The sequence below is a fragment of the Ranitomeya variabilis genome, chromosome 1 (genome assembly GCF_051348905.1).
Source record: "Ranitomeya variabilis isolate aRanVar5 chromosome 1, aRanVar5.hap1, whole genome shotgun sequence".
In the NCBI taxonomy this organism is placed as follows: Eukaryota; Metazoa; Chordata; class Amphibia; order Anura; family Dendrobatidae; genus Ranitomeya; species Ranitomeya variabilis.
This window is the reverse complement of record NC_135232.1, coordinates 196,335,423-196,354,177: the sequence shown is the minus strand read 5'-3', so window position 1 is coordinate 196,354,177 and position 18,755 is coordinate 196,335,423. Positions and strand designations below refer to the sequence as shown.

Sequence of the window (18,755 nt, the reverse complement as noted above, 5' to 3'; positions counted from 1 at the left end):
TAGTATACATACCATTTTATTTTATCAACAGAGAACTACTTACTTTTTTATCTGGTATGCCATTGTGTTTTTATTATGAACATATCATTTATTAATCATTGCAATGTACAGTGGGGGAAAATTTTATCCCTCGCTGAGTTTGTAAATTTGCCCACTGACAAAGACATGAGCAGTCTATAATTTTAACATTGAGAGATAGAATATCAAAAATCAAATCCAAACAATCACATTGTATAAATGATATAATTTTTTTGCATTTTGCAGTGAGAAATAAGTATTTGATCCCCTAACAACCATTAAGAGTTCTGGCTCCTACAGACCAGTTAGACACTCCTAATCAACTCGTTACCTGCATTAATGACAGCTGTCTTACATAGTCACCTTTATAAAAGACTCCTTTCCACTGACTCAATTAATCAGTCAGACTCTAACCTCTACAACATGGGCTAGACCAAAGAGTTTTATAAGGATCTCAGACAAGATAGACCTGCACAAAGCTGAAATGGGCTACAAAACCATAAGTAAGATGCTGGGTGAGGAGACAACTGTTAGTGCAATAGTAAGAAAATGGAAGAAAATACAAAATGACTGTCAATCGACATCGATCTGGGGCACCATGCAAAATCTCACCTCGTGGGGTATCCTTGATCATGAGAAAGGTGAGAGATCACCCTAAAACTACATGGTGGGAACTTGTTAATGATCTCAAGACAGCTGGGACCACAGTCACCAAGAAAACCATTGGTAACACATTACGCCGTGAAGGTTTAAAATCCTGCAGTGCCCGCAAGGTCCCCCTGCTCAAGAAGGCACATGAGTAGGCCCGTCTGAAGTTTGCTAATGAACACCTGGATGATTCTATGAGTGATTGGGAGAAGGTGCTGTGGTCAGATGAGAAAAAAATTTAGGTCTTTGGCATTAATTCAACTTGCCGTGTTTGGAGGAAGAGATCTTCTGCCTATGATCCAAAGAACACCATCCCCACTGTCAAGCATGGAGGTGGCAACATTATGTTTTGGGGGTGTTTCTCTGCTAAGAGCATAGGACTACTTCACCGCATCAATGGGAGAATGGATGGAACCATATACCATAAAATCCTGAGTGACAACCTCCTTCCCTCTACCAGGACATTAAAAATGGGTTGTGGCTGGGTCTTCCAGCAAGACAATGACCCAAAACATACAGCCAAGGCAAGAAAGGAGAGGCATAAAAGCAAGCACATTAAGGTTATGGAGTGGCCTAGCCAGTCTCCATACCTTAATCCCATAGAAAACTTATGGAGGGAGTTGAAGCTTCAAGTTGCCAAGTGACATCCACAAAATCTTAATGATTTAGAGATGATCTGCAAAGAGGAGTGGACCAAAATTCTTCCTGACATGTGCACAAACCTCAGCATCAACTACAAAAATGTCTGATGCATTGTTTGTTTTGCCACCAAGTTTTGTTTGGCAGAGGGATCAAATACTTATTTCTCACTGCAAAATACAGATACATTTATATACCGTATATACTCGAGTATAAGCCGAGAATTTCAGCCCTTTTTTTAGGCTGAAATTGCCCTTCTCAGCTTATACTCGAGTCATTCCCAGGGGTCTGCAGGGGAGGGGGAGCTGTATAATAATACTCATCTGCTCCTGGTGCAGTCTCTGGACGTCCCTCGTTCCTCGGGCGCTGACAGCTTCTTCCTGTATTGAGCGGTCACATGGTACGCTCATTACAGTAATGAATATGGACCCGACTCCACTCCCATAGGGGTGGAGCCGCATATTCATTACTGTAATGAGCGGTACCATGTGACCGCTCAATACAGGAAGAAGCTGTTGGCACCCAGAGAACCAGTGATGTCCAGGGACCGCGCCGGGAGCAGGTGAGTATGGCGGGGGGGCAGTGTGATATATTCACCTGTTCCTCGTTCCCCCGTCGGCGCCGCTGTGTCTTTTGCGTCCTCCGCACTGACGCTCAGGTCAGAGGGCGCGATGATGCGATTAGTGTGCACCGCCCTCTGCCTGAGCGTCAGTGCGGAGGACGGGGAAGATGCAGCGATGCTCGGCGGTGGAACGGAGGAGAGGTGAATATAGCAAGTGCTGGGGGCCTGAGCGACGAGAGACGAGTATGTCATTTTTTTTAAATCGCAGCAACAGCATATGGGGCAAATATCTCTATGGAGCATCATATGGGGTCATGTGCAGCATTATATGGGGCAAATATCTCTATGGAGCATCTTATGGGGCCATGTGCAGCATTATATGGGGGCAAATATCTCTATGGAGCATCTTATGGGGCCATGTGCAGTAATATATGGGGCAAATATTTCTATGGAGCATCTTATGGGGCCATAATCAGCATTTGTGCAGCATTGTATGGGGCAAATGTCTCTATGGAGCATCTTATGGGGTCATAATCAACATTTGTGCAGCATTATATGGGGCATATTTTAATATGGAGCATCTTATGGGGCCCATCATAAACTGTATGGAGCATTATATGGGGCATATTTTGTATGGAGAATTATATGGAGCCCATCATGAACTGTATGGAGCATTATATGGGGCTCCTTATTCAATATGGATATTAAAAAACATTTAACCTACTGATTATTAATTTTACTTTTATTGGTATCTATTTTTATTTTTGACATTTACTGGTAGCTGCTCCATTTTCCACCCTAGGCTTATAATCGAGTCATTAAGTCTTCCCAGTTTTTTGTGGCAAAATTAGGGGTCTCGGCTTATACTCGGGTGGGCTTATACTCGAGTATATATGGTAACTTATACAATGTGATTTTCTGGATTTTATTTTTGATATTCTATCTCTTAATGTTGAAATTAACCTACCCGTAAAATTATAGACGTTGATATATTTGTCAGTGGGTAAACTTACAAAATCAGCAAGGGATCAAATACTTATTTCCCCTACTGTATGATGTAATAGGATTACTCTTTGAACACTTTTTGGGGGCTTTTCCCTATTGGTTCACCCACAAACACATGCTTTTTTGTGTCTATTGTGTTGAAACATATATACCTGTTTTTTTATTTATATTCAGTAAGAGTTATATTTTATTTAGTCTTACTATTTCTGCAATGCACTTTTCTGATTATTGGTTCTAGTGTCTATAAAAACCAGCAGAAGATGTTTATATGATATTCAGCTACGAGCCAGAGGTCCACCTACAGGTGTTCCATTGACCTAATGCCACTGCTGTCAAATGCTATAATGATGCAGAGCAAGACTGCAGTCGAGGCTGGAAAGGAGATTTATCCTCTTCAATGATAAGTCCTGCTTTTGTTTTGGATGTGATGATATAATTGATTTGGAGACCAGATGGGCAATACCATGATGAGATCTTCACAGGAAAAAATGCCAGCCTGCATGTTGCTTATACTACTATTTGCAGCTTGGGCTGACCGTGCTACCATAAACTCCAGCTCCTCCAGACTTGTGTAATTGTCTCCCGTTGAGCACCTCTGGGACACCACTGGTTGCAAAATTTAAAGGCAGCTGCCAGCATCGAATCTTGATAATTTGCACAGCCAAGTGCATTCAGCTTGGTGGAACATTTCTCAGCAGACAACCAATAATAACTTAATTAATAGCATGCAGAGTTGTGTAGGTGCGTGCATTTCTGGGAGTGGTGCCCTTACTCAAAACTAAATAAAATGAGATGTTTCAAAATTTTGTTTCCAATTTTTCATCATTTGCATATTATTAATGTGTCTATGATTTTCATCCTTCTGCGAATTTTCACTCTTAATGTTGCAATTTCAAAGTTGAGGAGTGTATAAATGAATAAGTAAATAAATATATTATCTCAAGTTATATTTTTTTAATTAAAAGTCGTGATTTTTTTTTTTTACTGAATATGTCATGTCTTTGCCAAGCATCTTTGGCATGTAAAGGGTAGAACATCAAGTGTTCAAGTTTCACATTACTTAGAGAGTCTGTTACATAATGGAAATATTTAGGTAGACTAAATTACATAAAAGAAAAAAGAATGTCTCAATCTCGGTGTATAAAAATAGCTCAGTAAAATAAACCTTAAAACAAAGGATAAAACATTTTAGTACTTTACAGCACAAGCTTCAGAACAAGATCTGACATATTGTTGAAAAAATACAAACAATATGCTCAGCCTATAAGGCAGAAAATGTATTAGGTGGGCTACATATTTCATCAGTGCTTCAATGCAGAGTCCATGCTTATTGAGGTTCTAATGCAAAACACCTGTGCTCCTGAGTAACTAAGTAGACAGATTTCTCTATAGCCTCCTTTACCCATGCATTTTTCAGCATTTTTTGCAAATATATTTTTTGGTATTTTTTATTTATTGGCATCTTGAAAATATAGTTTTCCTGGCATTTTTTAATTCCTGTACTGAAACCTGTGGAAGTAATTCCAGATGGAGCACCTTACCCAGAGCCACTGACCTCAAACATGCCACCAAAATACAATTACTGGGGCTAGATTAATGGCATTTCCAATGTCATCATAACCAATCCTACAATCAAGCGGAAGCAAATGCCAAATATATAGAAAATTTTACGTACTTTATTGAACATAAGCTCTGGCAAAAATTAAGAGACCACCTGTTAGAAGTCGGGTTTCCTCTGCTGCACAGGGGGAATCTCGATCCGTGTCTGCTGCGGTCTCCCATTCTCCATAGGCCGCAGTGGAGCCTGCTCAGCGGAGACATCGGTCCCAGCGTCTCACTGAGTCTGATTCAGTGCAAAGGGTTTTTGCTGCCTCTCCAGGCTCTGCTATTGTACCCTGCACTGATCTACGGCGAACAGGCTTTTCTGGGACTAGGTCCCGCTTTGCACACACTGAGCATGCCCAGGGTAAGATCTCTCAGTGGAGATCAAGGGTCACATGTTCAGGTACTGCAGCCAAGTCTATTGGTCTTTCTTGGAAGGTCCTGTAGGTACACAGACTCAGTAGCAGTCTCTCATTGGTCCTCTTTTTTAAGGTCCTGTACGTGCTGCAGCTATTTAAGGCTCGCATGGCTGCACGGCCATGCGCTAGTATCTTCTAAAGTTACATGCTTTGCGCCACTGTGGTCATATGCGTGAATGTGTTCAGGGACCTGGCTGAAATAAGCCCCTAGAATGCTGGCACCTCCGGCGAGGAGAATGTGTATGAGAGTATTCAGGGACCCGGCTGAAATAAGCCCCTAGAATGCTGGCACCTCCGGCGAGGAGTGTAGTGTGCATGCATGACCACTGACTGCTCTCTTCTGGGTAGTTAGCCTGCGTCTCTGTGAGAGATAACAGGGCACAGAGCTTTGCTTTCTCGGCCGCTCTGTGAAGCTAACAGAGCTGGTTAATACCGCCATATTGTGCCACCATTTACTTAGCGGCAGGATATTTCCTGCACGGTGGATCCCGGGTTGCGAACGCACCAATCACATCAATCAATATATTCGGTGCGTTCCGCAAACCCTAACAGTACCACATCAAAACCCTGTCATGGGCAGCCCAATCTCCAGACCTGAACCCCATTGTAAACCTTTGGAATGTAATCAAGAGGATGATGGATAGTCACAAGCCATCAAACAAAGAAGAACTGCTTACATTTTAGCACCAGGAGCAGTGTGAGAGACTGGTGGAAAGCATGCCAAGACGCATGAAAGCTGTGATTAAAAATCATGGTTATTCCACAAAATATTGATTTCTGAACTCTTCCTGAGTTAAAACATTAGTATTATTGTTTCTAAATGATTATGAACTTGCTTTGTTTGCATTATTTGAGGTCTGAAAGCATTGGTTTTTTTTTAATTTTGACCATTTTTCTTTGTCAGAAATAAAATACAAAATGTATTGCTTGGAAATTCGGAGACATGTTGTCATAAATTTATAGAATAAAAGAACAATTTACATTTTACTCAAAAATATACTTATAAAGAGAAAAATCAGACAAACTGAACATTTTTGCAGTGGTCTCTTAATTTTTGCCAGAGCTGTTTACAGTACAATTCGCATTAAAATATAGGAAATACAAGTACAAAAAACTGTATCTTTTAATGTGAATTGTATTGTATATGTTCAATAAAGTATGTAAAGTTTTCTATATATTTGGCATTTGATTCCGCTTGATTGTAGGATTGGTTATGCCACCAAAATACATTGTATCTAGGGCATTTTATATTTTAATATTAAGTTTAATATTGCCACGATATTTTCATGTTAAGAAAATGTTGTTGAAAACTCTTTAGAAAATGCTACAAAAATTTTTTTTTCAATAAAAACAATGCCTGAAATCAGGCAAACTGGTTTTAAATGCATTAAATGAGTAGCAGAGATGAGCAAATTGTTTCGTTGCAAATCAAATTTGTGTTATTTATTTATTTTTTTATCCAACATGGCAATATGACCAATTTGTGATTTGATTTTTGTGAATTGCCTAAAATAGTTTCCCCATTTTACACATTGGAGCAGATTGCATCAGACTAAGAGCACTCACATTACCCTGGGTATGGTGGCGAGAGCTATCCAAGAATGCCTTGTGGCATCACATGGTGCAGCACAGACAATTACGGGGGACCATCATAGCCTGTTAAAAGTAGAGGCAGGGAATGCAGCAGCTATTTTGTGATTAATCTGGATAGAGATGATTCCAGAGCTCACTGTTTAGCCATACACATAGGAATAGAAAGCCATAAAACAGCTAATAAATACTACAAAAAGCATGTGACTGCACAGCAGTGAAGAACAGTTACCATCCATTCACCAATAACCACATATTTTAAGGTCACTTTCATTACTAAGGCTGTGTTTGTGTTAAAGAACTTGAAATGAGTTGAATACAGTCTTCAGAGATCTCAGCATGCCATACTAGTCTTTTCAGGGCAATTAAAGTGCGTACCAGTTGCTCTGAAACTAACTGGAAAAATTCAACAAAGTTAGTGAATTCGAGGTTCAAAAGATTTACTGCAGTTATCTCAAATGTCTGTCATGTAATTCTACATTTCCCCTAGGATTGGCCTTCATAGTAGTAAAAAGGGTTGTGATGATAAGGGTTATGGATGACATGGAAAATATTTTTTAACCAATCCAGTACTGGATGGAATTTATTAAGATCACTTATCTTCTACATGTTGGAGTAAGATGTAAGAATACATTGGATGCCTAGCTTGCTTTGCATGCACCAGAAAATCAAATCTATGCACAATAATTTATTTGACTTTATAGTGAAAATTGTAGTAAATTTGTCAAGATATGAGTGACCCCACACCCTAGGGCCAGAGCCACCACCTGATGCATTCGGACAAGTCTCGAAGGCACTGGACAAACGGTGGGGCCCACTCGAGATCGGGGACATCAGCATACTATGGGGTCTGTGAGTCAGGGGAATACTTTGTGAGAAGATTAGGAACAGGATTTTCCAACTGTCCATAAATTACTTGACAGGAAAAATAATATTTTGTTACAGTGTTTATGATTTTCCTTTAAGCTGGTGCAGTAATTATAATGTTGATCACATTACAGTTCATAATAAATGCTGCTAATTAGAGATGATCAAATCTTTTCACTTTAAGTTCGCCAGGTTTGACAAATTTTCCCCCAAAATTTGATTTGCAGTGATTCGATTTGCTACAAATCATAATACTGCAAAGCCTATAATTACCTGGCAAAGACAAATGTAACAGTCTGAACTCTCCTAGGACTATTTCGGACTCCTTTCAAGCTCTTTTACACAATCACAGCCTTAGTAATGTCTACTGTAGGCGATGTTAACATACATGGCTATGGGTAAGTGGATTGTACGATTCATCAAACTTGACTGAACATGCTTTTTATTTATTATTATTATTATTATTATTATTAATATTATTTATTATGGCGCCATTTATTCCATAGTGCTTTACATGTGAAAAGGGGTATACATGAAAAAAACCAAGTACAATAATCTTGAACAAAATGAGTCACCGATAGTTACAAGAGGAGAGAGGACCCTGTCAATGGTGCACAGCAGACAATGCAAAAGAGGAGAACATGAAGAGTATGGAAATCAGTAGATGAGAATCATAATGGTGGTGATGACAATGACTAGGCATTACTTGTGGATTTGGACTGGCTGCCAGAAAGACAATCATTAAGCTTGATGCTTGCTGGTCAGTTTGCTTTCTTCATATAAGTAGATAATGCCTGTTCATGTGCTAATGGGAAAAAGGATTTCCTAGTCAATGTGTGCCATCATGCCATTGGCCTATTTTCCAATAGCAGTGCCTGCACATTGCGGTAGAATGGTCCTCCGACAACATAGAAATACATTCCCATACCTGAGATGCCTACAAATAGGATTCACTGCCACCAAAACTGTCAACAGACCTTTCAGACACTGTTTAGCAATCTTTACTAATATTAGTTGCAACATCAATTGCTCCTCAGCTGATCACAGAAGAAGAATAAATTTGCTCAGATTTTTTGGCAGGACATGGACTCCATCCTTTAATGCCATGTCAACTACCTTCCCCTTTTAATGATATTACCTCCTGATTCTTTGGTTCACATCATGAGCAGCATTATCTAGGAGTCAGCTCACAGATGTCTCAGTGTGGTAAATGTCCTAAGCTCCCTGTCACCAGGCCTGTTTCCTACCTCTACATTTGCCCTGACCCAGAGTGCCACTACCATTGTGATTGCCCCAACGACTACAATGGTTGATGGAGCCAACAACACCAATAGGTTTTTAATTGTCTCCTCAATCTCTTATGCCCCTGTCATCTGAGTACAAAGACTGACTGTTCATATCTTCCAATAAATCAATTGGAAGAAGTTGTTCTAGCGCACTTGCTTCCTTAGCTTTTTGAGTGTTGAGGATTTAGCTACTAAGTGGTAGAACAAAGACAGGTGACATTGATGGAACTGAAACTCCACTATGTAAAACATTAAATCTGGTGGAGGAGGTGAAATGAGCAAAAACTTACTCAAGCTGACAGTGCTGTTTTCAGAGGTAACTGTCATGATCTCCATGGCCAGAGAACTAGCATAAGCCTATATAGGAACAAGCTCTTGGAAGATGGTAACTGTACTGACCATGAACTAAACCTACCGCACAACTAGAAGTAGCCAGGTAGCATGTCCTACTTTTTATCCCTATATGCCCAGCGCCGGCCGGAGAACTAAATAATGCTAGCAGAGGGAAATATAAGACCTGACTCACCTCTAGAGAAATGCCCAAAAAGGAGACAGAGGCCCCCCACATATATTGGCGGTGATTTTAGATGAAATAACAAACGCAGCAGGAAAATAGTTTTAGCAAATTTGAGGTCCGCTTTCTAGATAGCAGAAGACAGAAAGCACACTTTCATGGTCAGTAGAAAACCCTAACAAAACACCATCCAGAAATTACTTTAGGACTCTGGCATTAACTCATAATACCAGAGTGGCAATTCCTGATCAACAAGAGCTTTCCAGACACAGTAACGAAACTGCAGCTGTGAACTGGAACCAAAAAACAAAAACAAACAAGGACGAAAGTCCAACTTATCTAGTAGATGTCTGGGAGCAGGAACAAGCACAGAGAGGCTTCTGATAACATTGTTGACCGGCAAGCAACTAACAGAGAAGCCAGGTTATATAGCGACACCCAGATCTGATGAGAACAGGTGAACAGGGAAGATGATGACACAAGTTCAATTCCACCAGTAGCCACCGGGGGAGCCCAGAATCCAAATTCACAACAGTACCCCCCCCTCAAGGAGGGGGCACCGAACCCTCACCAGAACCACCAGGGCGATCAGGATGGGCCCTATGAAAGGCACGAACCAGATCGGAGGCATGAACATCAGATGCAGTGACCCAAGAATTATCCTCCTGGCCGTATCCCTTCCACTTGACCAGATACTGGAGTCTCCGTCTGGAAACACGGGAGTCTAGGATTTTCTCCACAACGTACTCCAACTCACCCTCAACCAACACCGGAGCAGGAGGCTCAACGGAAGGCACAACCGGTGCCTCATACCTGCGCAATAACGACCGATGAAAAACGTTATGAATAGAAAAGGATGCAGGGAGGTCTAAACGGAAGGAAACAGGGTTAAGAATCTCCAATATTTTATACGGACCGATGAACCGAGGCTTAAACTTAGGAGATGAGACCCTCATAGGGACAAAATGAGAAGACAACCACACCAAATCTCCAACACAAAGCCGAGGACCAACACGACGGTGACGGTTGGCAAAAAGCTGAGTCTTCTCCTGGGACAACTTCAAATTGTCCATCACCTGCCCCCAGATATGATGCAATCTCTCCACCACCGCATCCACTCCAGGACAATCCGAGGATTCCACCTGACCGGAGGAAAATCGAGGATGGAACCCCGAATTACAGAAAAACGGGGACACCAAGGTGGCAGAGCTGGCCCGATTATTGAGGGCGAACTCCGCCAATGGCAAAAAAGCAACCCAATCATCCTGGTCAGCAGACACAAAACACCTCAGATATGTCTCCAGGGTCTGATTAGTCCGCTCGGTCTGGCCATTAGTCTGAGGGTGAAAAGCAGACGAAAAAGACAAATCTATGCCCATCCTAGCACAGAATGCCCGCCAAAATCTAGACACAAATTGGGCTCCTCTGTCAGAAACGATATTCTCAGGAATACCATGCAAACGAACAACATTTTGAAAAAACAGGGGAACCAACTCGGAAGAAGAAGGCAATTTGGGCAGGGGAACCAAATGGACCATCTTAGAAAAACGGTCACACACCACCCAGATGACAGACATCTTCTGGGAAACAGGCAGATCTGAAATAAAATCCATCGAGATGTGCGTCCAAGGCCTCTTAGGAATAGGCAAGGGCAACAATAATCCACTAGCCCGAGAACAACAAGGCTTGGCCCGAGCACAAACGTCACAAGACTGCACAAAGCCTCGCACATCTCGTGACAGGGAAGGCCACCAGAAGGATCTTGCCACCAAATCCCTGGTACCAAAAATTCCAGGATGACCTGCCAATGCAGAAGAATGCACCTCAGAGATGACTCTACTGGTCCAATCATCAGGAACAAACAGCCTATCAGGCGGACAACGATCCGGTCTATCCGCCTGAAACTCCTGCAAGGCCCGCCGTAGGTCTGGAGAAACGGCTGACAAAATAACTCCATCCTTAAGGATACCTGTGGGCTCAGAGTTGCCGGGTGAATCAGGCTCAAAACTCCTAGAAAGGGCATCCGCCTTAACATTCTTAGAACCCGGTAGGTATGACACCACAAAATTAAACCGAGAAAAAAATAATGACCAGCGCGCCTGTCTAGGATTCAGGCGCCTGGCGGTCTCAAGATAAATCAAATTTTTGTGGTCAGTCAATACCACCACCTGATGTCTGGCCCCCTCAAGCCAATGGCGCCACTCCTCAAACGCCCACTTCATGGCCAAAAGCTCCCGATTCCCAACATCATAATTCCGCTCAGCGGGCGAAAATTTACGGGAAAAGAAGGCACAAGGCCTCATCACGGAGCAGTCAGAACTTTTCTGCGACAACACTGCCCCAGCTCCGATCTCAGAAGCGTCGACCTCAACCTGAAAAGGAAGAGCCACATCAGGCTGACGCAACACAGGGGCAGAAGAAAAACGGCGCTTAAGCTCCTGAAAGGCCTCCACAGCATCAGGGGACCAATTAGCAACATCAGCACCCTGTCTAGTCAAATCGGTCAATGGCTTAACGACATCCGAAAAACCAGAAATAAATCGACGATAAAAGTTGGCAAAGCCCAAAAATTTCTGAAGACTTTTAAGAGAAGAGGGCTGCGTCCAATCACAAATAGCTTGAACCTTGACAGGATCCATCTCAATGGAAGAGGGAGAAAAAATATATCCCAAAAAGGAAATTCTCTGAACCCCAAATACGCACTTAGAACCCTTGACACACAGAGAATTAGACCGCAAAACCTGAAAAACCCTCTTAACTTGCTGGACATGAGAGTCCCAGTCATCCGAAAAAATCAGAATATCATCCAGATACACTATCATAAATTTATCCAAAAAATCGCGGAAAATATCATGCATAAAGGACTGGAAGACTGAAGGGGCATTAGAAAGACCAAAAGGCATCACCAAATACTCAAAGTGGCCCTCGGGCGTATTAAATGCGGTTTTCCACTCATCCCCCTGCCTGATCCGCACCAAATTATACGCCCCACGGAGATCAATCTTAGAGAACCACTTGGCCCCCTTTATGCGAGCAAACAAATCAGTCAGCAACGGCAATGGGTATTGATATTTAACCGTGATTTTATTCAAAAGCCGATAATCAATACATGGTCTCAAAGAGCCGTCTTTTTTTGACACAAAGAAAAAACCGGCTCCTAAGGGAGATGACGATGGACGAATATGTCCCTTTTCCAAGGACTCCTTTATATATTCTCGCATAGCAGCATGTTCAGGCACAGACAGATTAAATAAACGACCCTTTGGGTATTTACTACCCGGAATTAAATCTATAGCACAATCGCACTCACGGTGCGGAGGTAGTGAACCCAGCTTGGGTTCTTCAAAGACGTCACGATAATCAGACAGGAACTCAGGGATTTCAGAGGGAATAGATGATGAAATAGAAACCAAAGGTACGTCCCCATGAGTCCCCCTACATCCCCAGCTCAACACAGACATAGCTCTCCAGTCAAGGACTGGGTTGTGAGACTGCAGCCATGGCAATCCTAGCACCAAATCATCATGTAGATTATACAGCACCAGAAAACGAATAGTCTCCTGGTGATCCGGATTAATACGCATAGTTACTTGTGTCCAGTATTGTGGTTTATTATTAGCCAATGGGGTGGAGTCAATCCCCTTCAGAGGAATAAGAGTCTCCAAAGGCTCTAAATCATACCCACAACGATTGGCAAAGGACCAATCCATAAGACTCAAAGCGGCGCCAGAGTCGATATAGGCGTCCGTGGTAATAGATGACAAAGAGCAAATCAGGGTCACAGACAAAATAAATTTAGACTGTAAAGTGCCAATGGAAACGGATTTATCAAGCTTTTTAGTACGCTTAGAGCATGCTGATATAACATGAGTAGAATCCCCACAATAGAAACACAACCCATTTTTCCGTCTAAAATTCTGCCGCTCGCTTCTGGACAGAATTCTATCACACTGCATGCTTTCTGGCGTCTTCTCAGTGGACACCGCCAGATGGTGCACTGGTTTGCGCTCCCGCAGACGCCTATCGATCTGAATGGCCATTGTCATGGACTCATTCAGACCCGCAGGCACAGGGAACCCCACCATAACATCCTTAATGGCATCAGAGAGACCCTCTCTGAAAGTAGCCGCCAAGGCACACTCATTCCACTGAGTAAGCACAGACCATTTACGGAATCTTTGGCAGTAAATTTCAGCTTCATCTTGCCCCTGCGATAGGGACATCAAAGTTTTTTCTGCCTGAAGTTCCAAATGAGGTTCCTCATAGAGCAACCCCAAGGCCAGAAAAAACGCATCCACATTGCGCAACGCAGGATCCCCTGGTGCCAATGAAAAAGCCCAGTCTTGAGGGTCGCCGCGGAGCAAGGAAATCACAATCCCAACCTGCTGTGCAGGGTCTCCAGCAGAACGAGATTTCAGGGACAAAAATAACTTGCAATTATTTCTAAAATTCTGAAAGCCAGATCTATTCCCTGAGAAGAATTCCGGCAAAGGAATTCTCGGCTCTGATACCGGAGCATGAACAACAAAATCTTGCAAACTTTGTACTTTCGTGGCGAGATTATTCAAACCTGCAGTTACACTCTGAAGATCCATTATAGACAGGTGAACACAGAGCCATTCAAAGATTAGAAGGAGAGAGAAAAAAAAAGAAAGACTGCAGCATAGACAGACTGGCAAGTGATCCAATTAAGAGCACAAAAAAAAAAAAAAAAAAAAACTCTCAGCAGACTTCTTATTTCTCTCCTTTCTCAGCCAAGGATTTTAACCCTTTATTGGCCGGTCAAACTGTCATGATCTCCATGGCCAGAGAACTAGCATAAGCCTATATAGGAACAAGCTCTTGGAAGATGGTAACTGTACTGACCATGAACTAAACCTACCGCACAACTAGAAGTAGCCAGGTAGCATGTCCTACTTTTTATCCCTATATGCCCAGCGCCGGCCGGAGAACTAAATAATGCTAGCAGAGGGAAATATAAGACCTGACTCACCTCTAGAGAAATGCCCAAAAAGGAGACAGAGGCCCCCCACATATATTGGCGGTGATTTTAGATGAAATAACAAACGCAGCAGGAAAATAGTTTTAGCAAATTTGAGGTCCGCTTTCTAGATAGCAGAAGACAGAAAGCACACTTTCATGGTCAGTAGAAAACCCTAACAAAACACCATCCAGAAATTACTTTAGGACTCTGGCATTAACTCATAATACCAGAGTGGCAATTCCTGATCAACAAGAGCTTTCCAGACACAGTAACGAAACTGCAGCTGTGAACTGGAACCAAAAAACAAAAACAAACAAGGACGAAAGTCCAACTTATCTAGTAGATGTCTGGGAGCAGGAACAAGCACAGAGAGGCTTCTGATAACATTGTTGACCGGCAAGCAACTAACAGAGAAGCCAGGTTATATAGCGACACCCAGATCTGATGAGAACAGGTGAACAGGGAAGATGATGACACAAGTTCAATTCCACCAGTAGCCACCGGGGGAGCCCAGAATCCAAATTCACAACAGGTAACATCATCCTCGTGTGACATAGAAGAGTGATGTGATATATATTTCATTGGGACTTCTGTCATTTGTGACATGCTCTTGTTACTACTACTGCCGGGATAATTGGTACCAAAAGTGCTTGTGTTTCTGCTGCTTTATAAGGGCTCCCAGAAGGAGGTATTAAACAATAAAGAAAAAATAAGTTTAACATAATAATAATCTTCATTTTTATATAGCGCTAACATATTCCGCAGCGCTTTACAGTTTGCACACATTATCACCGCTGTCTCCGATGGGGCTCACAATCTAGAATCCCTATCAGTATGTCTTTGGAATGTGGGTGGAAACCCACACAAACACGGGGAGAACATACAAACTCATTGCAGATGTTGTCCTTGGTAGGATTTGAACCCAGGACCCCAGCGCTGCAAGGCTGCAGTACTATTCACTGAGCCACCATGCTGCATTAACATTCCAAATTAAAAATATTATGCACCACAGTAGTACATACAGTGCATCTTCTTTTCCATGTATGAACCTACCTACCAACATACCATTCTTAGCTATGGCATTTTAACCAGAGGGGGAAGAACAGTGTTTAACATTTGAAAACAAATTCTAAAAAACAACACCTGCATTAATTAGTTTTCCTAGTTCAGTTCAACAGTTGTAAATCCCTCAAAAAGACTGCAGGCTGTTATATACATGTGTATACATATATACACACATACACATAAATATGTGTAAAATATGTCGAGTGCACATACACTAATGGTGGTTTTTCAAAATAAAAAATGCCTTTTAACATTACAAGAAATGCTGCTACTAAAGACTAATGGCAATTATATATGTATCCAAGAGGTAACGTTTCTTCTTGCGGAGAGTGACCTGTCAAGCATGCCGAGGTGAGGAGACTTTTAAGATGCAATGCTCCTCTGGAAAATATGCAAATTGTCTTGTCAGGGAGGAGAGGACTAGAATTTTAGTGCCACCTATTGGGAGTAGCAATCCTAAAAGTCAATAGCAAGTCTCCAATGAGCCTTGCCACACGACTTAGGATAAAAGCCAAAACCGAAATCCATTTATTATATATGTAAATCTTTTCCATAAATAAAATGATAATGTGATGTTTTAAATTTAGGAAGCTTCTAGTTTGTTACACCACAGTATTCTGCATGTCACACATCAATCATAATAATAATAATAATAATAATGCTTTTACATTATGACAGTAAAATAAAATCATTACCTGCTCCTTTTGTGTGATTGAAGTCCCCTTTAATAACCTTGCATGATTTGCCGTTTCCATTGCAAACACCACAGTGATCTTCCCTAGATAAGGAACCCAACACTCCATCACAGCCAACTTTCTTTTGGACAAAGAAGAAAAAAACACAACATTTTACTAAATCTTTACTTTATATGATGTATACAAGCCGGCAATATGAAATATTCACTATAATTTGAGTGTGTATGAAGGGCTAAATTCATACTTCAATATGTGTGACTAATAGATCAATTACTGAGCAGATAGGGTGTTAATGTGCACTTTGGTAACAATTTGTTATAAATATATATATAATATTGACCTTTTTATTATGATAATGTGTGCAAACTGTAAAGTGCTGGCGAATATGATAGTGCTATATAAAAATGATTATTTTTATTATTATTATTATGGAGAAGCAGAGATAGAATAATGCATTGCCAGCACTGTCTCCTGAGAAGTGACCTGAGCTGGACTGATAGTATTATTGAGAGATTTTACTTTGTATGGTAAACTTGGCCAATGTTAGACTATAGATGTCAATAGACTGAATTAAAAAGCACACATTAAAATTGTGATTTAGTTCACGAGTGTATTTGTAAAATTTATTGTAATGTGTATTTAAGGACAAAACTTAAAAAAAATGAAAAAAATACAAATAAAGAAATTGACAACTCAAAAAATATTATGGAGGAAAAACAAGTACAGAAACCAAAATGGAACAAACTAAAATAAAAACACATTCAATGTTGCACACTCCTATATGAGTAACATTTTCATACACACATGTGGATGAGCTCTCATGGTGAGAACATTCCTCTCTATGCCTGCAATGCTCTGTATGTACTGCTTTGAAGACACACAGGTGGATTTATCAATATGAGATAGAGTAAGTTGATAGTTCAAAATGTAACAAAATATAAACCTACAGTATCTGATTATCACATGTGCACGGGGTGCCAAGGCGAAACGTGCGTTGGGGCTGCTGCGGTGGCATCCCACATAGGTTAATTATATGTAAGAGCACTAGGAACGCAAGTGACGACACCGCTGGAATGGCACCGGCAGGTGAGGTCACTATAAGCTTTTTTGTTTTATCGGTGCAAAATCTTCAGATCAAGAAGTGATTGTGCTAATAGTGGACAACCCCTTTAAGATAAATTACTAATTTAGATTAACTTTAAGAGCTGTATTTTTCAGAGTGCTATCTGGTGTTTTATCCGATAGCACTTGGACCAATATTATACTATAGTGCAGTGTAGAACTGCTATTATTTTCTTAGACCAACTCGGCATGAGACAAAAATCGCAGCATAATGCGAGTGGCTCCACAATTCAGATCACATGCACTCAAAAACTCTATGGGTGCAAGTAAAACATCAGACTGCACTCGGATGTCATCCGAGTACAGTCCGATTTATGCGGACACAGACAATAGAGAAGATGGAGAAATTAAGTTCTCCATCTTCTGTGCACCTGTGCTGCGAATCTATCGTGCAAGAAAATCAGATCACAGTAAACTGACACTTGGCTCAAACTCAGAGCAGAGTTTGAGCTGAGTGTCGTTAACATAATAGATCTGATTCTCTTGCAGAGAGAATATATGATCCCGGCTTAAAAAAGTAGATGAGACTAAAGCACACTGTTTACAGAATAATCACTACCATTTTATACTTAATTTACCTGGCATCTACCATTTGAGCACATGTCCAAGCTATCAGGTCCACACGGTGTGCCGTCAAGGGCTTTTTCTGCAACTAGAACAGGCTGGTCCTTTCCAAGGGCAGAGCAGAAAAGTGCACAAGGTTTTTCTAAAATAAGAAAGAGATAATGTAATTACATGCAAATATGATGAGCCGTACATCTTAGCAAAATGTGATCTACTAAAATGACACTGAAAGGCTACCAGCTTGGAAATTATAACATATCATGAAGGAGAAGATGAATAGGCTTACAGGTGCTTCTCACAAAATTAGAATATAATCAAAAAGTTAATATATTTCAGTTCTTCAGTACAGAAAGTGAAACTCATATATTATATAGAGTCATTACGAACACAGTGATCTATTTCAAGTGTTTATTTCTGTTAATGTTGATAATTATGAGCACAGCCAGTAAATTATAATACTTTATAACACCAGCTTGAAAAATGATTCCGAAATGTTGGCCTACTGAAATGTATGTTCAATAAATCCACTCAATACATGGTTGGGGCTCCTTTTGCATCAATTACTGCATCAATGCGGTGTGGCATGGGAGCGATCAGCCTGTGGCACTGCTGAGGTGCTATGGAAGCCCAGGTTGCTTTGGTAACTCATCTGCGTTGTTGGGTCTGGTGTCTTTCATCTTCTAATTGACAATACCTCATAGATTTTCTATGGGGTTAAGGTCAGGCAAGTTTGCTGGCCAATCAAGCACAGTGATACTGTTGTTTTTAATCCAGGTACTGGTACTTTTGGCAGTGTGGACAGGTGCCAAGTCCTGCTGGAGAATGAAATTTCCATCTCCAAAAAGCTTGTCGGCAGAGGGAGGCATGAAGTGTTCTAAAATTTCCTGGTAGACGGCTGTGCTTACTTTGGTCTTGAAAAAACACAGAGGACCTACACCAGCAGATAACATGGCTCCCCAAACCATCACTGATTGTGGAAACTTCACACTAGACCTCAAGCAGATTGGATTGTGGCCTCTGTCTCCACTCTTCCTCCGGACTCTGGGACCTTGATTTCCAAATGAATGCAAAATTTACTTTTGTCTGAAAACAACATCTTGGACCACTAAGCAACAGTCCAGTTTTTTTTCTCCTTGACCACAGAAAGATGCTTCTGGCGTTGTCTGATGGTCATG

General features: G+C 41.3%; 1 protein-coding gene across 1 annotated transcript in view; it reads right to left on the bottom strand.

Annotated features, from left to right (window-relative positions):
- Positions 1 to 18,755, bottom strand: part of LOC143793920 (A disintegrin and metalloproteinase with thrombospondin motifs 19-like) — a 105,181-nt gene that overhangs the window by 70,118 nt on the left and 16,308 nt on the right. Inside the window, exons 3-4 of the mRNA XM_077280857.1 lie at positions 17,595 to 17,722; positions 15,895 to 16,015 (exon numbers count right to left, since the gene is read on the bottom strand). Of these exons, the coding sequence (XP_077136972.1) occupies positions 15,895 to 16,015; positions 17,595 to 17,722 (249 nt within the window). The remainder of the gene's footprint in view (positions 1 to 15,894; positions 16,016 to 17,594; positions 17,723 to 18,755) is intronic.